Below are 11,447 nucleotides of genomic sequence, written 5' to 3' on the forward strand. Positions count from 1 at the left end.
TGCACTAATACCAAAACTAGTTATTATCTATCATAACACCATGCACTAATACCAAAACCAGTTATTATCTATCATAACACCATGCACTAATACCAAAACCAGTTATTATCTATCATAATACCATGCACTAATACCAAAACCAGTTATTATCTATCATAATACCATGCACTAATACCAAAACCAGTTATTATCTATCATAACACCATGCACTAATACTAAAACCAGTTATTATCTATCATAATACCATGCACTAATACCAAAACCAGTTATTATCTATCATAACACCATGTACCAATACCAATACCAGTTATTATCTATCTTAATACCATGCACTAATATCAATGTATGTAATGCATTGTTCTTCTGCTTTGGTAAGAATAATTTTTTGGGGGGTTGGACTTAGTATGTTTCCCATTACGCTCAATAAATACTGTTTAAAATGTACTTTTTATGTCTGTATTTGCTAGTTTTCCTCTGGCTTTCTGTTTTTCTATCTAAATGAATGATAGGATTTGCAACAGTAATTAGCATTTTCAAAACCAGCAGAGCTCAAATAATTTAATTTGACGAGCAATTCAAATGAGTTGGAAGATTGTTCTTTCTCTGTTTGCTCATGTTACAGTTGTAAAGCCGTTACACTACACATTGCTTATAACACATACGTAACAACATAAGCAATTACACAAGAACTACGTTCAAAAGGTGCAATAAAAGAAATGCTGTAGTAATAGGCCACAGATTCAAAGGTCGTGTGCCACTCTGCTTGCATTGTGATTATCTTACATACACTGGAACTTCCATGGATTTCAAATAGCTTGGGGGGAATTGGAAATATCACAATGCTGAATGCATGTAAATAAACATAAAAAAAAAGACATTTCATCCAGTCAGACCACACATAACAGATTCAAAGTCACTGCTGTTTTTACTTTCCATTGAGCCAACATGTGGCTCATTTGATGCTTTAGAAAAAGTAGAAGCATTAAGATTGATAATAATATCACATGAAAAAAAAGGGCTAGGCTATTTGTTATGGTCTATATGTTTACATGTTCTTGTTTTACAAATTGAATTATATGACAAATGTATTATAGTCTTGTACATGTTATTTATTTATTTATTAATTAACAATAACACATTTTAAAGCCCTTGTCATTTTTAATAACGAAAAAAAGAAATTGAAAACAACGAAATACTGCTAACAAAGTATGACACTGTAAGTAAAACCAGACATTTCCCTTTTATGTATTTAAGGTCAAGGCTTTTTTCAAATTCTTAGAGATTTCCATCTTGTGTATGATTCATAGCTCACATATTCTTGTGGTTATTGAAGCTTGTTTTACTTTTACTTTGTATCTTGCAGGGCTCCCTTTTGTAGATATGCCATTTTTGTATGAGAAGTGTTTTTTTTGAGAAATGAAGACATACTCCAAATATTGTACTATTAAACTAGACATGAATATCTGCATTTACTCGTAATAGAAGTACTAAAAATAATTTTGTTGCAGTTTTTAGGAATTCAGAAAGGAAATGAAATAGCCACTGTGCAATTGGAGTGAGTGCCTTAGATGAGTGACTTGCCCTGGGGGTGGTTTCTTAACTGCAAATATCAGTTTTTAACCTTTGTTCGGTGACTGACTTTGACTTCAGATTTTGTTATTGCAGCTCATGTGACTTATAATAAATAACACTGCAATATATAAAATATAGCCCATCAGGTTACTGTCTGAGAATACTTTTACAGCCAGTCTAGCACAGCTAGACAGGGAATTTCCAAGTCCAAAATATATGAAAACAGGAATTAGGTCATTCTCATTGTCCATTTGTGTACCACCATGAAATGGTACATTTCCATTCCCTAAAACAAGAATTCAATCAATAAATAAAAATTTTGCACAGCGTGCAAATGATAGCCGTTTAAAATAAATGGTAACACATATGGCTGGAAGGAGGAATACTGAAATAGGAATACTTCCTGTTGACTTTATTGCACCCGTCAGGGAAGTTGTTTTTTTTTAACATTAAAAATAGTTTTTAACTTCAACCAAGCAGTATATCAGACTAGTGTTACTAAACAAGTGTAAATAAAAATATATCTGTTAATAATGTTTCAAGACTGGTAAGAAATAACTCAACTACTGTGCATTGTACTTTCAAGTACGCCCCATTATAAAACAAAGTGATATATTACAATGTTCAATATATTTACACTGACAAATGTATAAAATAATCAAATTATGTAACTTAAAAATAAATAAATAAATAAATAATAAATAATAATAATAATAATAATAATAATAATAATAATAATAATAATAATAATAATAATAATAATAATAATAATAATAATAATAATAATCATCATCTTTGATGGGTTTTTTTGTTTGTTTTATTTTTAGATTTTATCAATGGCATGCAAAATCCAGGGATTAAAACGTATTTATGAAAAACAGTAATTTTAAGTATAGTAATATTGCACAGGTAAATGTTATGGTATCATTACCTAGCATTATGCAAGACACTGGTCAAATCATATGAAAATAAACTTGCATTATTTGTTATTTATTACAAAAAAATTGATTACATCAAAGACTTTCTATTTCTCCAGACAATGCACTTTTATTTCAGTCAGTTATTTCCCAGAAACGAGCCATGTTTTGTGGAAAGAGAAGCTCCTTCTTTAAGATCACAAAGGGAAATTCCCTTTTTTCTTGGCTTGTTGACAGAATGTCAGTGGCTTGTTAGGCTGTGGAAATGGTATAAATACTGTACATTCATGCACCTTTCCATCAGCACTTCACTTGAACTATCAAGAGAACAACCTCCTCCTGAAAAACCAACAGAAACATTACAAGACTAAAACAATGAACTCAGCAGCCATCCTGTGCCTTGCTGTCTTGTTCTGTGCAGCAATTGAAGGTAAGCATTGGAACTCAATACACAGCAAAGGAGTTCAGCTTCAGAAGCTTTTTTTTATTCATGCAATAATCTAATTAATAATCAAACCTAATCTAATTCTATAACAAATAAATATTAAATGTATTCATTTTTGTACATATTTTGACTTATATTTTTATTTTGTAGAAATTCAACAGCAACTGCTATATAAATGTACACAGTTGCTTTTGCTTCTGCAATTTAAGCACTGTTTCCATGATTACAGTAACTATCATCACATTTAAATCCATTTTACTTTTTAGGATCTCCAATGCCTGGCAAGGGTCGTTGCCATTGCCTTGGAGACGGTGTCAACTTTATTCAACCAAGACTCATTGAGAAGTTAGATGTGATTCCTGCATCAACGACCTGTGGCAACTTGGAGATTATGTAAGTATCCCAATCTGTCTGTTTTTCTCTGCTATACAAAGGTCATTGAGATCATGTTTTTTTAAAAGTCAATTATTAGGTTATTTTAAATGACGTGTAAACTTTTTTTTCCCCCCCCCCAGTGTTACACTGAAGAACAGTGGAGAGCTGAGATGCCTGAATCCCAAATCTAAGTTTGCACAGAATTTCATTAAGAATGCAAAGAAAAGGTATTTTTTTTTATGTATATATTCAAATAAAACACTCTAAATATTTTTTTATTCAAAGTTAAGCAACTGTCAGAAAATGTAGATAAATGTTTTGATTTTTTTTGTATTGCATTCAGTTCCTTGAATTGCTTTACTGTTTCTCACCAGCTTATTTTACTGTTATTAATCACAAAAATATGTTATGTTTTAGGTCCGAGCAGTAGACTTTAACATCAACAAGAGAAGAACAACCTCAAAGACCCCAGAACAAAGACCAAACAGCCCTCCCAGATACCTTATAAATGAGAAATATTTGTGAATGTTGAACTTGTTTGTTCTGTGTTTTAAATAACAAAACTTAAACCAATGTAGATATGTACAAATATTGTGTTATTTCAAACATAAAAAATGTCTTAACTGTTATTTGTGTACATATATTTGAGAGAGAATTTTTTTTAAATGGCTGAAAATGGGTAATTTCTGAATTTCAAATGTTGAGCATGTTGTAAATCTGGGTGTGAAAATATGTACTGTATCTTTTATCTATGACTAAACATTTATTGTATAAATTGTAAAATGTTCTGTACAATTTTTTGTAAATAAGTTATTGTTTGAGGATATTCATGTTCTTTGTTCAACCTTATAAGTTCAAATAAACAGCAGTTTTTTAGAATATTAATACTACTTTTTGCATTTCTAGTAACATTTTCAACAGTATGGTGCTAGATAAGGGAATATGAATATTGCTGTAATACAAATTAGCAACAAATACATCATTTAAAATGAAATTTGTAAGTAGCCTGTGATATTAATGTGTATTTCTGTTTGTGTAACAAATGTTAACTAGCAAAATATCAATCAATCAATCTTGATTTTATATAGCGCCTTTCATAGCGGAACACCATCACAAAATGCTTTACAAGATGCAACAAATACAAGAAAATCCATAATAATTCAAATAGAGAAATGCATAATACATGATATACAGTGAAAAGTACATAATACATGATAGTATCATAATACATAGTACACTGAATACAGTGGAAAGTGCATAATACATGCTTGTAGCATAGTACATGAAATAGTACACTAAATACAGTGGAAAGTGCACAATACATAAAATAGTATAATACAGTGGAAAGTGCAGAATACATGAAATAGTACAATAAATAGGTTACATATTTAGCATTATTTTGCATTTCTGAAGGTGTTCTTGTTTTGGGAACCACTACTGTATGGACATTTTAAAGCATGAGTTTCACTCACGGAAAAAATTGAGCTCCATGCTATGATTACGAACTAGGCCACAGCGCACACTAATCACATAATGTACTTGAAAAATGTTGCTTATACAGTACTACTATTGTTATTTTGTATTATGTGCTTTGTTGTTGTTTCATTTATTTACAGTACTTTGTATAATTAGGACGAAAAACAAACAGCAGACTTGTTATCATAATGCGTGTATTTCAATTAAAAGTTTCAGAAGAAACAATAGATTAATTAGTTAAAAACTAAAGAGTTAACATCTTTGCTAAACCGTGGTAAATACCTGTAGCTCAATACCAACCAAGATAGCTATTGTAAGAAAGAGAGACCATACAGTATATGTAGGCTACTGCATATCAGCATGATTTTAAAAATTGTAAATTCTCATAGTGCAACAACCATGTAAGACATAACGAGCAATCATACCTACCTAGGCATGCATTTTTCATTTCTGTATTTGTCCTATCTACAGAGGATTTGACAGGGTTCTTTTTTAACATAGTACAAATCTTATCCCTTAGTAATACTATATATTACTGCAAGGAATACAATTGTCACGTTTATGCAGAATATGGCATTTATGTTAATGTATTGTGTGCAAACAACATGAGATTTTTTTTTTATTCTTAACCCGAGAACATGACACAATTCCTTTCTAAAAAAAAACGCAAAACTTTTGTCTCCCTATTTGTGGTTAATTTTCTTCACCATATCCTAATTTAAAAACCACAATCCTAAACCTAGAACCTTTTTAAATAAACATAATTGTATTTGTAACAATAAATGTTAATGCTCAAGACAAAGCAATGTACTTTATATACTATTTTTTTAACTGGCAGTGGTAGGCCTGCGTTTTGTCACGTCTAAACTGTAAGTTACAGCTATGCAAATATTAAAATGTAAAAATACGACCTTGTCATACTAATATTATGGATGCAGCATTAGATTGAAACATTTTAATTTTGATTAAAGACTGACAACATTTTGTTATGTAAAATCATTTAATATATAAATAAATCTCCGCGACCATACACAGTCTTGCAAATAAAACACTCAGATAAAACCATGCAGTGAACCTCCCCTTTAATCAAACTGTTGCCCCACCTTACTTTTGCCTACTTTTGCATTACTGCGCTTGAGCAATCAACTTATTTCCAGGTCGACTTATTTCCTATGACAGCGGCACGCTGATCCCTCAATGGATACAGATTTATGTACTTAGTGAATGACCAAGATGCACCTATTACCCGTTGGAGTTATTGGAAGTTCAGTGATGTCAGCAGCAACTTTCTGAAAAGGTTGGCAGGTCTGAACAGTTTGAAGTGGAGCTCGATTATTCATAGCTGAGCAGATGGGGCACATTTCAAAGTGACTTAATGGACCCACTGGCCACATGGCTACAACATGTATCATTTTACATTGACACATGGCTGCAACATGTATCATTTTATATTGACACACGGCTGCAACATGTATCATTTTACATTGGCACACAGCTACAACATGTATCATTTTACATTGGCACACGGCTACAATATGTATCATTTTACATTGACACATGGCTGCAACATATATCATTTTACATTGGCACACACGGCTACAACATGTATCATTTTACATTGGCACACGGCTACAACATGTATCATTTTAACGCTAACTTTCTCCAGATCAAGATAAGCCCTGTTGTATTGTGCCATGGTGGTACAGTTTTTGTAAAACTTGGTTCAAACAATAAAATTATGCATGGAAAACATACAAATTGTGGAAATAAAAAGCTCTAAATGTACCCTTGATCATCCTATTCTCACCAAAATTGGTATGGTAGGTTGTTGAACCATGCTAATTTTAATTTGATACAATTGAATCATTTAAAGGCCTTACTCATGAAAATATTTACCCTTTTCACCCTAATAAAGAGGTCATTTTGATTCTAAAATTAGCAATATGTGGCAATTGTTAGTTTTATATTGAAGACCGTTGAACAAAATGCTTAATTCAATGTATAAAACTAAATACACAGGTCTTCCTTCCTGATCATATGAAAGACAAGCTGGCATATCAGAGGCTCTGGTTAACAGCAGTGTGCCCTGTAATGTGTTATGTAACATTTCCATTTCACACCCCAACATTCTGCCCGTCCAGAGGTATGTTCCACTGTACTTAATGCTGCACACAATAATCATGTTTTGCGTGCGGCAAATGCTTCGTAAATGAGGCCCTTTGTGTAGAAAAATGATTTCTGGGAAGAAATCAGCCCAGAAAAGTAGAACTGATTTTTTTTATGAAATTGTACGCTACAGTATTTGTGACTTATGCGCCAAATTGACATTGCATCATTATGTTTCTGTTAGTCAGCAAAAGTGCCCCAAACTATGATCTGGAAGTGTATGTAAAGAAATGGTTGATCAGTTTTTGAAAATGGTTATTGTTATACAGAAACTTTCCTGGTATGATATGTACAGTAGTCTAAACCCTCAACAAAGGATTTGGTGAAGGCTGTGTTAGCAGAAACAGACCATAGTAGTTCGGTAGATAACCTCCCTTTTTTTAAATGGATCCTCATTCATCAAACTATCGATAGTCACTATGGTTGTAAAAGGATGACTCAGCTATATGAATGTGCAACGAATAAAAAACAAAGTTAAACAGAACAGATGTACTTCCTGGAAATCAAGTGGTTTCTACAAATACCTTAAGATTGCATTGTAGCTTTAATACTTGGCTTAGGGACAGTACAAACTAAAGAACATGGTGCAATTATTTCAGTTATTATAATACACCATGCCTCCTAGCACTAACATGAAAGGGGCTGTTAAGAAACTTGAAATAAATCACCTGCTCATTTCCAGCCAAGTGGAGTGGTTGAGAGTAACGCTGATATTATCTAATTCATACAGAATGCAACAGGGTAGACACTGTGTTCACAGGTATGAAATCCCTGTTAACATGCCGGTAATGTCAGTGATACTACATCTCTTCAGAAGAATACAAAACCTAAAATAGATAACAAATACAAGTAAAGCAGAAATATATTGACATACAATCACAACACCCTCCACAATGGGAATTACCAGGGACCGGTTTGGCCAATTCCTGCTATAAACTGGTTGCAATCTATAGCAATTCCCTGTCTATCAGGTATTATTGTTTTATGAATGAAATGCATATTCCACATCCTACCATCTCCACTAATATTTTTAGGGCTAAACGTAACAGGATATTCCTGTTCACTGCTCAGTTTCAGCTTCCACTGCTCATTATTCACATTTTAATTTTTTAAAAAAATCTGCTTTTTTGCATGCAGTATATCAGACTAGTGTTACTAAACCAGTGCAAATAAAATACATCCGTTAATAATGTTTCAAAACTGTTAAGAAATAACTAATCTACTATGCATTGTACTCTCATCTTCCAAAGTTGTTTGTTTCTTTAGAATTTAGGAACCAACTGATTTTTTTTTTTTTTTTTGCATAAATTGCATGGAAACAAGTAATCGCATGTTAGGAACAGAAATAAATAACATATTTGCATTCTAGCTTTTTTTAAAAGCTAAGAAATTAGTTATTAACTATTGACTGAATGACAAAAATGCTACTGCATGTAATTTGTTCTCTGACTCGATTAGTAAGTGTTTAAATGTATATTGTGATATCTGAACTGGACTATAACAGCTGGACTAAGAGGAATTCCGCAAATTAAACTGGACAGCTGCTTTTCCTAGAAATTCCATGCTTTTACAGCTGTGTCTATAAGAGGTCCCAGTACCAGCTCCACACCTTTTGTGATAAAGTAGGGAGATTCCAGCTGCCAGTGTGCCAACAGTTAAGCAATGACTATTGTGTCACCTTACAATTCTTATTCATTCATAATTACTTTTACCATCAAATAATGGTTATAAAATAAGAAGCTAATATTTATTTCAGTGCAGTGAATGCATTGTATTTGTAACTCAAGATAAATAAAAAAACAAATCAATACGGTTACGAGTATCTTCACAAAAATGTCAAGAATAAGGGAATTGTTATGCTATTATGACTACCAGTGTGTACGCTTTGTTTTAAGCAGTGTCTTATTAGAGGGTAAATATATGCCATTAAACAATACAAAAGTAAATTGTGCACTGCTATTTTAAAAATAATCTGCCTGATTCAAATACATATTCTCTAACACTAATTAGTCCTGCAAAAATATTTGGTAATTTTATTGAACTGAGGAACCATAAGCCCTATTTAAAAACAAAGTGATATATTACAATGTTCAATATATTTACACTGACAAATGTATAAAATAACCACATTATGTAACTTTTTTTGTTTGTTTTATTTTTAGATTTTATCAATGGCATGCAAAATCCAGGGATTAAAACGTATTTATGAAAAACAGTAATTTTAAGTGTAGTAATATTGCTCAGGTAAATGTTATGGTATCATTACCTAGCATTATGCAAGACACTGGTCAAATCATATGAAAATAAACTTTATTATTTGTTATTTATTACAAAAATTGATTACATCAAAGACTTTCTATTTCTCCAGACAATGCACTTTTATTTCAGTCAGTTATTTCCCAGAAACGAGCCATGTTTTGTGGAAAGAGAAGCTCCTTCTTTAAGATCACAAAGGGAAATTCCCTTTTTTCTTGGCTTGTTGACAGAATGTCAGTGGCTTGTTAGGCTGTGGAAATGGTATAAATACTGTACATTCATGCACCTTTCCATCAGCACTTCACTTGAACTATCAAGAGAACAACCTCCTCCTGAAAAACCAACAGAAACATTACAAGACTAAAACAATGAACTCAGCAGCCATCCTGTGCCTTGCTGTCTTGTTCTGTGCAGCAATTGAAGGTAAGCATTGGAACTCAATACACAGCAAAGGAGTTCAGCTTCAGAAGCTTTTTTTTATTCATGCAATAATCTAATTAATAATCAAACCTAATCTAATTCTATAACAAATAAATATTAAATGTATTCATTTTTGTACATATTTTGACTTATATTTTTATTTTGTAGAAATTCAACAGCAACTGCTATATAAATGTACACAGTTGCTTTTGCTTCTGCAATTTAAGCACTGTTTCCATGATTACAGTAACTATCATCACATTTAAATCCATTTTACTTTTTAGGATCTCCAATGCCTGGCAAGGGTCGTTGCCATTGCCTTGGAGACGGTGTCAACTTTATTCAACCAAGACTCATTGAGAAGTTAGATGTGATTCCTGCATCAACGACCTGTGGCAACTTGGAGATTATGTAAGTATCCCAATCTGTCTGTTTTTTTTCTGCTATAGAAAGGTCATTGAGATCATGTTTTTTTAAAAGTCAATTATTAGGTTATTTTAAATGACGTGGAAACTTTCCCCCCCCCCCCCAGTGTTACACTGAAGAACAGTGAAGAACTGAGATGCCTGAATCCCAAATCTAAGTTTGCACAGAATTTCATTAAGAATGCAAAGATAAGGTATTTTTATGTAAAATAGTCATGTATATATTCAAATAGAACAATCTAAATATCTTTTATTCAAAGCAACTGTCACAAAATGTAGATCAATATTTTTTTTCCATTGCATTCAGTTGCTTGAATTGTTTTACTGTTTCTCACCAGCTTATTTTATTGTTTTTACACCAGGTAAATAATAATTAAAGATAGCGCGATGTCACTTTGATTTGTACTATTCACAAAAATACTTTATGTTTTAGGACCCAGCAGTAGACTTTAACATCAATAAGAGAAGAAACAACCTCAACGATTTTCAATTTTTTTTTCGAAGACCCCATAACAAGGACCAAACAGCCCTCCAAGATTCTTAGAAACTACTTGTTACCCTTCCTCTTCCACTCTGAATAATGTATATTTCCTTATGTAAATATCTGGATAGACCTTATAAATGAGAAATGAACATTTAACTTGTTTTTCTGTGTTTTGCAGATATGTACAAATATTGTGTTATTTATAAAATTGAAGAAAAAAAAATCTTAACTGTTATTTGTACACATAGGTATCATTTTTTTAAATGACTGTAATCATTTCAGAAGTCTGAATCCCAAATGTTGAACATGTTGTAAATCTGGGTGTGAAAATATTTACTATATATTTGATCTATAACCAAACATTTATTGTATACATTGTAAAATATTCTGTACAATTTTTTTTAATATTGACTTTGATAAGTTATTGTTTGAAGATATTCATGTTTTTTGTTGTACCCTTTAAGTTCAAATAAATTAGGGTTTTAAAAGATATTGGGCCAAATACCTTTGTTTGTTTGTTTCTTTCTTTCTTTCTTTCTTGTACTGTACAGTACTGTACTGTAAATACCAGCGGTTACCTCTATGTTGTAGAAAAGTATTGACCACAACATGAAGGGTTACTAGGGTGTTGTTCGGATAACAGAGTATGTGTCTGTCAAATCAAGAGTTCTCAGCTTTATTGTATATGTGTTCATTTGAATGCCACAGTGGTTTGGGTTTACACAAAGGTCAATTACCTGCATAATTGTCCACTACATTGCAGGAGTTCTATTTGAAAAGCAATCAATTTACAGTGCCTATAGAAAGTCTACACCCCCTTGAACTTTTTTCACATTTTGTTGTGTTAGTGCCTTAATTTCATTCTTTAAAGGAATTATTTCCACTTATCTACACACCATACTCCACACTGT

The 11,447-nt window shown here is 32.0% G+C and overlaps 2 protein-coding genes across 2 annotated transcripts; both read left to right on the top strand.

The window, feature by feature from the left end:
- Positions 1-2,806: 2,806 nt before the first annotated feature.
- On the top strand, positions 2,807-4,167 carry LOC121317366 (C-X-C motif chemokine 11-1-like). The gene is made up of 4 exons (XM_041253225.1): positions 2,807-2,919; positions 3,201-3,327; positions 3,450-3,536; positions 3,727-4,167. Exons 1-4 carry the CDS (start codon positions 2,865-2,867, stop codon positions 3,737-3,739), a joined length of 282 nt encoding a protein of 93 aa, XP_041109159.1. The 5' UTR covers positions 2,807-2,864; the 3' UTR covers positions 3,740-4,167.
- Positions 4,168-9,517: 5,350 nt separating this feature from the next.
- LOC121317375 (C-X-C motif chemokine 11-1-like) lies at positions 9,518-11,026 on the top strand. The gene is made up of 4 exons (XM_041253236.1): positions 9,518-9,630; positions 9,912-10,038; positions 10,160-10,246; positions 10,486-11,026. Exons 1-4 carry the CDS (start codon positions 9,576-9,578, stop codon positions 10,496-10,498), a joined length of 282 nt encoding a protein of 93 aa, XP_041109170.1. The 5' UTR covers positions 9,518-9,575; the 3' UTR covers positions 10,499-11,026.
- Positions 11,027-11,447: the final 421 nt, after the last annotated feature.

This window comes from Polyodon spathula, chromosome 1 (genome assembly GCF_017654505.1).
Source record: "Polyodon spathula isolate WHYD16114869_AA chromosome 1, ASM1765450v1, whole genome shotgun sequence".
Classification (NCBI taxonomy): domain Eukaryota; kingdom Metazoa; phylum Chordata; class Actinopteri; order Acipenseriformes; family Polyodontidae; genus Polyodon; species Polyodon spathula.